General features: G+C 35.7%; 1 protein-coding gene across 1 annotated transcript in view; it reads right to left on the bottom strand.

The window, feature by feature from the left end:
• The window catches only part of DOCK1 (dedicator of cytokinesis 1), a 541,297-nt gene that overhangs the window by 49,260 nt on the left and 477,985 nt on the right, over positions 1-14,052 (bottom strand). The window contains 7 exon segments of the mRNA XM_030568323.1: positions 474-557; positions 1,891-2,067; positions 6,426-6,512; positions 8,426-8,510; positions 10,640-10,718; positions 10,939-11,080; positions 13,786-13,890. Coding sequence (XP_030424183.1) covers positions 474-557; positions 1,891-2,067; positions 6,426-6,512; positions 8,426-8,510; positions 10,640-10,718; positions 10,939-11,080; positions 13,786-13,890 — 759 coding nt within the window.

The following is a 14,052-nucleotide window of genomic DNA, read 5'->3' as shown; positions in this document are numbered from 1 at the left end:
GCATTTGCATAAAGGGACAGACTTATGGTTGAACATGTAACCTAGGCATTTAAATTGAGTTCTTAAACTGAAGGGCCTTAATATGCCTAACTTAGTTTTTATTGTAATTCTTTATTAATTTAGCACTATATTGGAAAAAATTACAACTAAATTTACAACAGAATTGGCCAACACAATCATAAGATATTGAGTCATTTGAAAGTGAAAGTGTATTTGTATCTCTAAACTGGTAACAGGAGAGACTATGTAATAAAAAAATGGGTTAATAATGTTAGTCACTTATGGGATTATCAAATGACAAACTATGTCAGATTTGAAAAGATGAACTTTAGCTCATGTTCCAAGACAGTCTAAATGCCACGGAAATGTATACACTAGGGTGAATGGTTTGATGCCTGAATTTTGTCACAAGTGACAGCAGGTTGCCTTTGTATGCCACTTGACCCAGGCATGATTTGAATTAGACAGTTTACCTGCCATGCTATGAGGTCCTTTAGTTTTTCTATCTTTTCGTGATCTTCTGGGTGCTCATGCATGTATTTTTCAGTAAAAAAAGCCTAATGAAAACAGAAAAGTACCAGTTATTTCAGAAAAGACTGAACATTTACTATCTAGGAAGGCTTTTAGTTAAAGCAAAGGAAAATGAATAAAACCAAAAGATTTTGCTACAAAATATCATGTTATTAGTAATAACATGCCTACAAATAAATACATAATTAAAAGCAATAAATGACAATTTAATAGTGCATGAGATCATGATATCCTTCCTTTTGGGGAAGGGGGAGGACTATTATCATATGCTGCTCAACACTGAAACCTCTGGTCAAGCAAGAAGTATGGTTGAAGGGTTTAACTTAGTTCTTATGTCCTCCTCATCTACAATTATGGGTATTGTGCCTAAGTGCAATTTTGGGGGTCACTAGGAAGATTAGTTAAATTTTGAAGCCAATACATGCTGCAGCACGACATGATTTATGTTCCACAATACTATATATCAGTGTCCAGTGGTTTAAGTGTCTTATATAGGTAAACTAGATTAGGGATGTTGGAGGCTGGAAGAGTTCTTCCGATAAGAGCTCAGAGAGTGCAAATAGGATGACCAGATGTCTCGATTTTATAGGGCCAGTCCCGATATTTGGGGCTTTGTCTTATGTAGGCTCCTATTACCCTCTTACCCCCGTCCCAATTTTACACACTTGCTGTCTGGTCACCCTACGTACAAACCACATGTCCCCATTAGTTATCTTACAAAAACTTATTGCCTATGTACAGCCGTTTGAATAAGCACTAATATAGTTATTACATTTTCACCATTTTTATACTAAGCTCTCGTGAACATATTTATCAGACTAAGTCTGTGATAAGCAGCTGGAGTCATTCAAATATATTTGGGATGGACTGTATATTAACTAATATATAATAATGATGCACTTTCACTAAATTAACCCCAATTATCTTGACGTCATAGATGTTAAGGCAGGAAGAGACTACTTGATCATCTAGTATGACCAGCTGTATAACACAAGCCACAGAATTTCACCCAGTAATACCTGCATCAGCTCCAATAAATTTCAGTTGAACTACAAGCATAAATTTTATAAAGTTATCAAATATTCATTTAAAGATTTCAAATGATGGAATCTACCACACCTCTTGGGAAATTGGTCCAATGGTTAATAACTCTCACTGTTAAAAATCCTTATAGTTGTTTCTCTTACTTCAGCCCACAGAATTCCTTTATAAATATCACCCATTTATAATATACTTGAGATGTGGAAAATTTTAGCTTTCCAAAACTGACCTATAATGCATGTGTTTACTCATGCACCCGTAGACACCACACACACTTGATTAGATTCCATGAGCAAACAAAGCTAATTCTGAACATACCTTTTCATAGTTTGTGAATCCTCCCATGACGGCAGGATCCACAATGCCATTAAGTAGCATAGAGAGGGGGTTAATAGGTAGGTCTGCATCATTCAAATGTTGTTGAACCATATTATTGATCTTATCATTTGTTAACTGCATAGTTTCTATTGCATTTTCCAGTGGACTGATTTCAACCTGAAAGAACAGCACAAAAATAAGTTTTAATTACTGGTCCAGTAGTCATGTAACAGACCACACTTGAATAGTTTGCTCCTCACAAAACCATCCCAATGATAACTAATAGATTTTAGAGTGAAAGAGGAATTTTAGTCAACAGCTGCAGGAAGGTGCCGTTTCTACTAGGCAAGATATATAGTGTCAATACTGCAGTAACTGATATGATATAAAAGATAAAAGGTTTACCATTTTTCACTCTTACAGCATAATTACTGCATAGGCCAAGGCTCTCAGAAAGATCAAGCAAGTCTAAAACATTGGAATTACTTTGACAGAGCCCAAGTGAGCTTCTAGTGAGATACTGAAGAAAATTATGCTAAGACGACTTATAGAAATGCAGCTCTTAGTGGGTACACAAGAGTGATTCAGTTACCATTATGGTAACAGCAGAGCCAGCATCTACGACTGGATTGTCTGATGGAATTTGATGATGTGCTCTTCAGAAACTCAAATGTTAAAAAGGGAGAAGGTGCTTTTGCAGTAACTGTTTTGGCAGCCTCTCAGGAAGTTGTATTAAATATGTTGTAAAAAAGGCCAACAAATTTATCCAGCAGATATCACTGTCTTCATTCTATTTTGGATAATTAAATCAAAAATATGCCTTCTTCTCATGCAAAATGAGAAATGACTGCCTAGGAAAGAGTACTGCGAAAAGGGATCTGGGGGTCATAGTGGATCACAAGCTAAATATGAGTCAACGGTGTAACGCTGTTGCAAAAAAAAGCAAAGATCATTCTGGGATATCTGTGGGGATACCGGCCGGCAGAGGGCACTCCAAGGCTGGAAAAGCTAATTCCCTGGATGACCAGCAGGAGGCACTGTGCTGGTGAGTCGTCGCTTCGCTACAGATGTATTAGCAGTATTGTAAGCAAGCTATGAGAAGTAATTCTTCCGCTCTACTTCACACTGCTTAGACCTCAACTGGGGTATTGTGTCCAGTTCTGGGCGCCACATTTCAGGAAAGATATGGACACACTGGAGAAAGTCCAGAGAAGAGCAACAAAAATGATTAAAGGTCTTGAAAACATGACCTACGAGGGAAGATTGAAAAAGTTGGTTTTGTTTAGTCTGAAAAAGAGAAGATTGAGAGGGGACATGATAACAGTTTTCAAGTACATAAAAGGTTGTTACAAGGAGAAGGGAGAAAAATTGTTGTTCTTAACTTCTGAAGATAGGACAAGAAGAAATGGGCTTAAATTGCAGCAAGGGCGGTTTAGGTTGGACATTAGGAAAAACTTCCTGTCAGAGTGGTTAAGCACTGGAATAAATTGCCTAGGGAGGCTGTGGAATATCCATCGTTGAGGATTTTTAAGAGCAAGTTGGACAAACCCCTGTCAGGGATGGTCATGAGTGCAGGGGACTGGACTAGATGACCTCTCGAGGTCCCTTCCAGTTCTATGATTCTATGCTATGGTCTAAAGTTATTACATTGTTTAAAGTAGGGGTCCTCAAACTCTTTAATAAGGTGAATCGGTTCTTAATAGAGAGATTGCACTGTATGCACCTCCTTCCTATTGAAATCATAGGGATCACCTCCCATCATTTATGATCAGATAACATCCTTTTGGCAACTACAGCAGTTGGTTATGTCTAAAAGTAATATCTGGAAAATATTTAAAATATAGCTAAAATACATATTAATGTGATTTAACACTCTCTATGAAGAGAGCAAGCTCTTTACAGACCACCAGCAAGTCCTCTAAATACCCTAAGTGATCCACTCACCACATTTTGGAAGTCTCTCACTTAAAGAATGATAAAGTTCTAGCCTATTTATCCAAAAAATGTTGTGGTAGGAATGCAAAAGGCGTGTGGGGGGCGTTAATTGGGGCCTGTTAGGAAAATGCAAGTGTGTAGCTGATTACACTCTAATTTACATAAACTCTGCATAAATGAAGCACTTCTAGCTAGCTATCAGTTGCTTAACATGCTTCTAAGAGCCACTTATAATCAAATTTCTTCAGTTGTCACTCTTACACCTGTTATCTGATTAAATCAAGTCTGTTTTAATTATAATTTTTTAAAGTGTATTTTGAGCATTTATTTTAGAATTCAAGGTTTCATGACAAATTACTCTGTCTGTAACTAAGTTTGTGCACACAAACTTTTAAAATGAATACTGAACTTGTAAATCTGTGTATTCAAACCAGAAACCTGATTTTAGAAGTTATGCTCATCCATTCATTACAAACGCCAGTATATGATCTGTGAGTCCAATTAAAATTTCAGAGCTTAAATTTAAACAACCTGCTTGCAAACAATCTACAGACCAAGAAATATTAGTAAAAGTGAAGCAAATAATTTCAAACAACACATTAAAGGAAATCATAAGCTGCTATTAGTTATTTACAAAAAGAAAAAATAAATTAATTCCTCTATTAAATTATTTAATCCTCTCTAGTCAATGTTATGATGTGGCATCAACTCTTTATTTAAAATGGAATTTCCTAGTTCTATCAACAACTTATAAAATATTCAAAGGAGTTTAATTCATTGTGTTCTGTAATGTACCCAGAGTATTTAACTCCAGAAATAAAATGTTGTGTTATAGAGGTACAAGATTTGCAATTTTGCTGCTAGAGTTTTACCTGATACAAATAACTGCTTTTGTAGTAAATAGATCTTACATAGTCAGTCAGAGCATCCTTTGCTCTCCTCTAACATTAAGGTACTTTTGTTTCTGTTTCCTTTTTTCAACTGTGACTAATATAATCCTTGCTTACAAAAGGCATATAGAAAGAACTCCATTAGACAGATTCATGCACATTTCTATCAGATGCGCAGAATTAAAAGTGCACATGTACACAGTGGATGAAGTGGCCTGTCAGACCGTGTTCTTAACTCAGAAGGTGAAAGAATTTTCATTGGATATGCTAGGTTTTACAGAAAACAATTCTTGCAACAGGGAAGGTAAATGCTATCATCTCTATCAGGATTATGCTGAAAATATAAAAATACAAAAAAAAATCAAAATGTTTTATTCAGTTGCCTAATACTGTCAAACATCACATTCATATTCTGTTACTATAGATACCATAGTCATTTTCTGCATTACTTTTGTTTATCTAAATACAACTGTCCAACCGAATCTCAATGGAGCAATAAAATGCTTTTAATTAACCATATGCAAATTGTTCTTTCTGTTTGTTTTTTTTTAAAAGCCTCACAAGGAAGATTTAAAAACTGCAGCAAGTAACAATGTTTTCATTTCAACTTAAAAATTACAGTTAATTTAGTACGTAAGATATTTTATGGATATATTTTATGTAAACAGGTATGAACTAGAAAAAGGAGGAACACATTTGATAAAAATCTTGGTGAAGTTTTTAGGGCATATTTTAGCCAAGTTTAAAAAACAGAGAGAACTCAAACATTTAATCACTAATGATATTTACAAAAGAAATTTAGTCAGCACAAGTAATTTAATTTAGTTTGTCTTCTCTTGGATGAATTACAGTTAAGTTATCCAATTCCTACTTTTAAAAAGCAATACTTTTGTGGTCCTTACAAATTAGGGCCCCTGGCAGAATTTTTTTAATTTAAATAATTTTGACAGATAATATTATATTTATTTTTAAGTATTTTTAAATTCTTATCAGTTAACAGTTTCATAATTGTGCAAAATCATTTGTTTGAAGCATTTTTCAATTTTTATTTATGTAAATTTTCACAGTTGTGGGAAATTATGGAGAGGTCAGACAATACTTAATGACAGTAGATGTAGAGAATCAAAAAGTTAAAGGTTTGTAACTGCTAAAACACAAATTGTCAGCTTCATGTCAAAATGTACAAAATAAACATCCATAAATCAAACTCAAGTAAGATCTCAAGTATCATTGTTCTTACTTTGCCTATCTGTATTTTTATTATTATTAAAACTGGAAATACTTGTTTGCTGATTTGTGTGTTTACGGTGAAATTGACACAATGTTAAAAATCTAATCCTTTCAAGCCTACTTATACAGCAATGAATGAGTAATCCCTTTGATTTTAACGAGGCTACTCCCTGTGCTTAAAGGTAAGAAGCGCTAAAAATCTTGCTGAATCAGGGCCTATAGGTTCATACCATTCATATTTTTGTACTAGTGATGGAAGAATACTACTTTTGCTATCTGAGCATTCACCTTAGTCAATAAACAACAGTATTCCTGATGAGAAGAGTGGGTATATAAGTCCCCATTCCTTTAGCAGGTTACATATAGTTCCATTGATTAGACTTTGAGGTTAAGCAGAGTTATATACACTGCATATATTCAGTAACTGGAAAAAAAAAAGTTCTAAGTAGTCTCAGTAAATTCATTCTGATTTGTTCTTACCATGAAAACTGATTTGACTTCAAACCATCTTAAAATCCCTGGTAATTTATATGCTGTCACATAGATGGTTCTCTCAATCCACATATTCTGCAAATATAACATTAAAAAGGTTAGAAATAGCATGTTAGCAGATTGATAGCTTTTATCCTAACCAAAGATCTACAAATTCTTTATCAGAAAGAAGAACGGCACCAGTACAGAAATTACAAAGCTAAAAAAAAATTTGCAAATGGAATCTATGTGTATTTCAGGGCTATGTCTGTGGCGAGATTGGTTTCAATATGCTCGCTAATGTGCTATTTAACAGTCAAACATTGGTCTTTTAACTAAAGGGTAACGTTATGTAAAAGTCCACCTGCTTCTATTGAACTGTCATTTTCCAACTAATCAGTCTCTCATGTGAAAAGCACATTAGACAAAGTGGGATGAGAGACTTCAGGAACAAATTTATCTGTCTACAGAAATCCTCCACTCCATTCTCTGACTGGACAATTTTAAATATAGCTGAAAAGAAGTTTCCCAGGTGCAACCTTGAGGGTTGTCACATTAGTGCCTTAAAAAGTGCTTTACAGACTGTATCTTTCATCAAAAATCTCAGTGAGTTTAAGTGCAAGGAGAAGCAGCCTAATCTGAAAACTTCTTCAATTTTAAAAGAAATTATTGTTTTAATTATTGCTCTCTCATGTCTGTAAATGTTAAAGTCATGATGAAAATGTTTCTTTACTTAATTTTGTTTTATCTGGCCCTGCCTCCCCATTTTAAATGGGGAATATATTGGCATGGCTGTCTTTTATTAGCCCCTAGCTCATTTAGGAGCCTACGTCCCATTGAAAGTCAATAGGATACAAGGGCCTGATTTTTAAAGGTATTCACGTACCTAGTGGGATTTTCAAAAGCAACTAGATGCCTAGAGTTAAGCACCTAGGTGCTTTTGAAAATCACATTAGGTGCCTACGTGCCTTTAAAAATCTGGCCCTAGACTCCTAAGGGTTTTAGTTATTTTAATTTTTTTTAATTGGAAATCAAGATGCATTGTACATTGTAGCACTTTATCTCGCCAAAACATCTTTGTTGGTTTTTGCACCAGCATCATCCATTGATGATGGGAGCATTTTCTTCCATCTCATCTGGGATCACTTTGATTAGCAGCCAAGTTTACTTTGAGTACCAGAACAGCCTGCTGTGGCACAGGGCTTGTCAAGTGAATCAGGATAGGCTGGCCTGGTAGGGGGAAACTCTCAGTATCTTCTGCCTGAAATGACACTCTGGAGTTCCGCATCACACCAGCCCCTCAAAGCACAGCCGATTAAAATTGGCTAGCTTGTATGGAGGCGTAAGACTGCAGCTCTGTATTCAGAGCAAATGGTGAAATGGACAATGAAACTGGGGAAGCTGTTCACAGTTCTCTGCTCTAGTAAACCAATTCCAGTCTATTCAAAGGCACAAGGAGCCTACTAGTCTAAAGAAAATTGAGATTTACAATTGAAAAATTATACATAAGTACAAAGTACCGTTAGTATTATTCTTCCTCCTACGCCATGAATAAGGTGGGAAGGGAAGGGGAAAGCACTTGATTTTGTGGTTTGTTGTAACCAACTTGGTGGTCACAGGCTGTGATAAGAGAGAGAGAGAGCTTTATTGACCATATGGTGAACCATATGGCTTTGTAAAATTGTACTGCTGTAGCAAAGACTGATTTTTAAAGGATGCCTGGCTGGGATCCTTACGGTAAGACAGCTTTCAGTGAAGGATGGTTACATTTTAAGGCCTGACAGTTTTGTATTTCTCCTGCAAAGCGGTCAAGTGTTCAACAGACTAAAGACAGCCTTGTTCATTTTTCTTCGTGCTATAAAAAAGAATTCATGATACATGTAGTTTTCATTGCACTCATAATAAATTCAGTCCCATTTTATTGCAGTTACAAAAATCAACCAACCTGCCACCAACAAACCAAAACATAACAGCTATGCTGCATTCACAAAAAAAGAAAAGAAAATTACCGCAAATTCACTATCTGGGTTTTTCTCTCCTTTTCGGACAGGCCGTGAATACTCAAATCTTTGGACCTCATTCACCCTATAGAAACTGAATTAAAAAAACCAAACAGATTGCATAACTGCAAACATTTTGTATTAACAATATGTTTAGTCATTAGATCATTTAAATAAAATACTGCTGAACCTCTCTAATAACAAGGAAGAAGAGTCGCAGTTTGCCCCAGGGCTCTGAGTCTAGAGGCATGTATGGATGCAGTGTAGTTGTAGCCGTGTCGGTCCCAAGATATTAGTGAGGTAATTGGACCAGCAGAGATTGGTCTGATACAAGATAAGAACATAAGAACAATACTGGATCAACATCTGCTGGTGAGAGAGACAAGGTTTCGAGCCACACAGAGGGCTGGTCTACACTACGGGGGAAAATCGATCTTAGATAAGCAACTTCAGCTACGTGAATATCTAAGATCGAATTACTCACCGTCCTCACGGCGCGGGATCAATGTCCGCGGCTCCCCCTGTCGATTCTGCAACTCCGTTCGGGTTGGTGGAGTTACGGAATCGATATAAGCACGTTCGGGGATCGATATATCGCGTCTAGATGAGAAGCGATACATCGATCCCTGAGCAATCGATTACTATCCGCTGATACGGCGGGTTGTGAAGACGTACCCAGAGCTCTTCTTCAGGTCTGGGAAAGGAACTCCCAGCATCACAGCAAAATACAAAGTGGAACAAACTGTTTATTATAAGTAGTTAGCACATATTGTAAGGGACCATTCAAGGTAGAGTGGCCCGTTAACACTTCTGCGGTCATAGGACAAAAAGAGTGCGTGTGATGAGGTGCCTGCCCCTCAGCGGCAGAAAAGGGGTTAAAAGGAGCCCTAGGGAGACTGCACTTGAGACAGCTAATAAGGGCCAAGCAGACCCATATAAAAAGGGAGCTGCAGGGCAGAGTTCAGTTCTTTGCTGGGAGCCCAGAGAAGAAGGACTGTGTCTCTGGAGGGCTGAGAGAATTGCCAGCACCGAGGACAGAGCAGTGCTGCAAGCAGGAATGGAGGGAGCGACAGACAGTTCCTAGCTGGCTGCTGGGGTTTGCAGGCTGACTGGCTGAGGTCCTGGAGTGGTGAGTGCACACCTGTTAGAGTGGGTTACAAAATATTGTAGTAAGCGGTAAATCCATAATGAATGGCTTTAGACACCAAAAATACTGGACTTAACAGAAACACTGGATTTATTGCTTATTGCAACAATCTGTAACCCACTAATTCCCTTTTTATCTTACAACTGCAGAGGTGTGCAGTTGTTTTTAGTAACTACAAGGGTTCTTTACTCAGGGGCTAAAGGTAGTCTGCAAAGATTAAGGGCCAGGTCCTGGAAACTTTATCAATATTGTCTGAAGAGCTATAAGTAGCCAGGTAAAATGGAAAATTCAGCATGATAGTGTTTAAAATTCATACTTTACTTTTCTGCTTTCAGCTCTTGTCATGTCTGTGAATATAATGGTTGCTTGGTTCCTGCTTGGCTACAGTATCACATCATTCACTGAACTGTGATGTTGCAACTAACACAGTCCTCTACTTAGGCATGGAGCCAGCCCAAAGAAGTGAAGTAACTGCAGTAGAACCTCAGAGTTATGAACTGACTAGTCAACCACACACCTCATTTGGAACCAGAAGTACGCAATCAGGCAGCACCAGAGACCAAAATACCCCAAAACAAAACAAAATACAGTACAGGACTGTGTTAAACATAAACTACTAAAAAATAAAGGGAAAGCAGCATTTTTCTTTGGTACGGTAAAGCTTCAAAGCTGTATTAAGTCAATGTTCAGTTGTAAACTTTCGAAAGAACCATAGCACTTTGTTGAGAGTTACGAACATTTCAGCGTTATGAACAACCTCCATTCCCGAGGTGTTCATAACTCTGAGGTTCTACTGTCACTTTTATTATTATTTATATTTTGGTTTGTGGTACCGCCGAACAGTTCCAGTTATGGATCAGAACCCCATTGTGATATGAGCTTGGGCTCACCTCCTCAAGAGTTGTGTGTTTGTATTATCTTCAATGGCTGCTTATAGAAACTTATTTTTAAAATCAAACACGCACTATAACAACAAAGAAGAAGAATTACAGTTTACAAGGGTTTATGTTAATTAAGTGTTGTGTGCAGGCCATTCACCCAGATTGGTAAGAAGGTAGAAATAACGGAAAACTCACCTTACAATTTGCTCTGATACCGGCTTGTGAAATTTGGGTGGTAAATTAAGTTTGGGTTTTACAGTAAAACACTGAATATCTGAATTGACAGGTTAAGAATTGAAAAGAGACAGAGTTTAAATTATGCAGGAGAGATAGTTCAACTGAGAAATGTCTCTTGAAAATGGGTATAAAGACAGTAATATATCAATAAAAACATAAAAAGTGCGGTGAACTTTTGTGCAATTTTAGCAACACCACCACATTCTCAGTCTGATTAGATTACATGAGCATATGCATGTAGCAATTTCCAAGGATACACTGACCAGGGGAGTTTTTAATATCATCGCCTGGTGGAGATGTTGTCTTCATTTTTTCGGCATTTGGAAATTGGGTTAATAACCTTGCTTCAAAGTCTTCACGACGTTCATATTCCTTCCCCCGGTAAATGAACACTTTGTTCTGGAAACAAATTAAAGTGAAATTCATACAGTAATAGTCACAGTAAATTCACAATAAAATAATATCCTAGTCCTCTGAAAGTGTATCTGGAGGATCCTTCAAATGCTACTAATTAGTGGTAGAAATATAAAATATCTGGTTTACAACAGAATGACACATAACAAATTACAGGTATTGTGGTCAAAATTTAGTACAGCACTGAAGCATTAATTAATCCATAAAGCTTAAATTAATCCATATTCAGTAAAGCCATTAAGCGCATATTGAACTTCAAGCACAGGCTTAAATCCTATTGAAGTTAATTGAACTTTAGTATGTGTTTAAATAAGGGCCTATGGCAAATAATTAAGGCCTCAATTCAGGATAGCTCTTGAGCACCTCTTAACTTTAAGTGCATAAGCCACCTTCCTGAATATCTGAAAAGATATAGGCCCAAATAATCCTCTCCATTGCACCCACAAATCATCCTCTGAAGTTAATGGTGTTTGCATGGTGTATCAAAACAGAATTTACCTATTATGTCTACACATTTGCAAAAACAATTCTGATGAAATGAGTATTCAAGGAATATCAGAGATTCTTGCTACATCTAGCAGGACAGTTCCATGTAGTTTGTAGTTATAAAATCACGTCTTATCACGTAATATCTCAACTCTAATGCACAGCACTTCATGTACATCCAAGGATTATATATCTAATTTAGCTTTTCTAAAAAGATTGAGATACTGTGGATTTCACTTTAGTTCTCTCAACAGGTTTCTATTAATATTTTACAGTTATCTGAAAAGAATAACTTCTATATGATTATTTTAGTGCTAGGTCATTTCTATTTATTGCTTTGTGTCACTGAATGATGAAAATTAAGATAAATCTGTAAACTAAATCTGAGTTATGCATTCAACAAATACGCTTAATTCTAAAGATAAATAATTTGTATAATAGGAAGCACAAACGTTTATAGCACTAAAGCGATCAAGATACATTCAAATAAATTTTGACATGAAAGTAACAATCCAATCTGAAAATGTTTTATCTTACTATTCATCTGAGAAATAAGATTTGTAAAAAAATTATTAACAACCTAATAGAAAAACAATGATTTGTGGAGCATAATGCTAATAATTTCTATAATAATCAATTAAGTTTGGTTCTGCAATGCTGCTCCTTGAAATTGACAAGAGCTGAAAAATATTTATCTTTATTTGAGAATAGAAATATGAAGATAGATACATTAAAAGTGAATCATTTATATAACTCAAAGACAACACTGAAATACAGTGAAAATCTTGTACTGAGAACCTTCTCTGTCAGCAGAGCACTTAATAGCCAAACGTAACAGTTTTTATTGCTAATATATATATGACATACTGACCCTGGACAATTTTTGAAGCATAACAAACGTGTTGCTACAATAACACAAAATTATTCAATTGTGAAGAAAAAGATCAGTCCAATCTTAGTAAACCTAGGTTAACTCTCTATTCTTACTTTCCATTATAACCCTTTGAATATACAGATAACACAGTGCTTCAACTGGAAAATTGTGTGTTGTATTCTATGCATATTTCCTGAATGCAAATGTATTACTGGCTGAGATGCTGGAATGTGCGAATATACTGCTATTGTACTCAGATATTCAAGATAGCTTGCTGCCTCTCTTATGATCCCAGCAGAATCATTTCCACAAAGTTGTATTTAACAGCTCTAAATCGTTGACAGATAACTCTGTCCGTAATGGGAAATATGCACTCTGTTGTATGTTAATGTACATGTGGCAAGATTAATAGTAAATCACAGACATACTCTCTGAGAAGTTACCAGCAACTTTATGGTACCTTCTATTTTCTAGTTTTGAAGATTACTGTTATTCTCACCATTCCCTGTGTTTTGTTTTTCAGGAATTTTATAAAATGTTTATCCAATTATTTTCTGGGGAAGCAGTCAAGTTTCAGAATTGCAGATCAGCCGATGTCTCACAAGAACAGAATTAGCAAAGGTCGCATTTACAACTACATAGACAAAGCACTAGAAAATATATGGTAAAGACAAATCCTGCACTTACCAGGTGTAAGGATTGCATACCCTCATGACAGCTTATCATTTTTGTAATTTATGATTCTAACAATTAGAATAGGAAATATCTGCCTGTTGTAATCCCCAATTAGCTAAGTATTATATTTTAATACAATAATTACATGCAGCTACTTTTTATTCCTAAATCTTCTACAATTTTTGTTAAGAATATCTTTAATCTGCAAATGAACTATGACAAAATGTAAGTAAACATCACAGTATCACAAACAATTAGAAAATACTTTTATTAGATATCATTTTAAACTGTAACTATATAGTAGTTCAGACAAAAATAATTTATTAAACTTATTGGCCCTATACTAGTGAAAAACTGTTCTCTCTGACAATCATTTGCACTCTGTATTAAAGGAACAGTCAAAAGGAAGACAATTACTTAGATTTAAAACATACTGGTTATACATGTTCATTTCCAATATATGAAAACTTATGATTTATAAAACACTCCTTTTACTACAATTCTGCTAAGTCATAAGTGAAAAGAAAATTGACATCTGTTTCATATAACTACAAAAAGATTCCTATTTACAAATCCTCTCCAGCATGAAAGGAAAATTTGTACAAACCAAGTAATCTACCTGTAACTCATGAAAAAACAAAAAAAGAATATTTACCCGTAGAAATGTAGGGAATCCTTGGCCATAGTATCCAACAGCAAAGTAATCTGGTTTAGGTCTTATCACTTTCACAATGTTTTCATAGAACTGTGCTTGCTTTTTCTGTAAAGTAAACAGCAACAACACTTTACCTGAAAGTTTCCTTCTAGATTTCACCTGAAGATGAGAATCCAGTGTAAGAGTTTTTCTGTTCAAATCATTCTCTATTAAGTGTTTTTGTCTTTATTCATCTTTCGACCAGTTGTCTATTGATATCGAAAAATG

The sequence above is a fragment of the Gopherus evgoodei genome, chromosome 7, assembly GCF_007399415.2.
Source record: "Gopherus evgoodei ecotype Sinaloan lineage chromosome 7, rGopEvg1_v1.p, whole genome shotgun sequence".
Classification (NCBI taxonomy): domain Eukaryota; kingdom Metazoa; phylum Chordata; order Testudines; family Testudinidae; genus Gopherus; species Gopherus evgoodei.
This window is presented reverse-complemented; position numbering and strand designations above follow the sequence as displayed.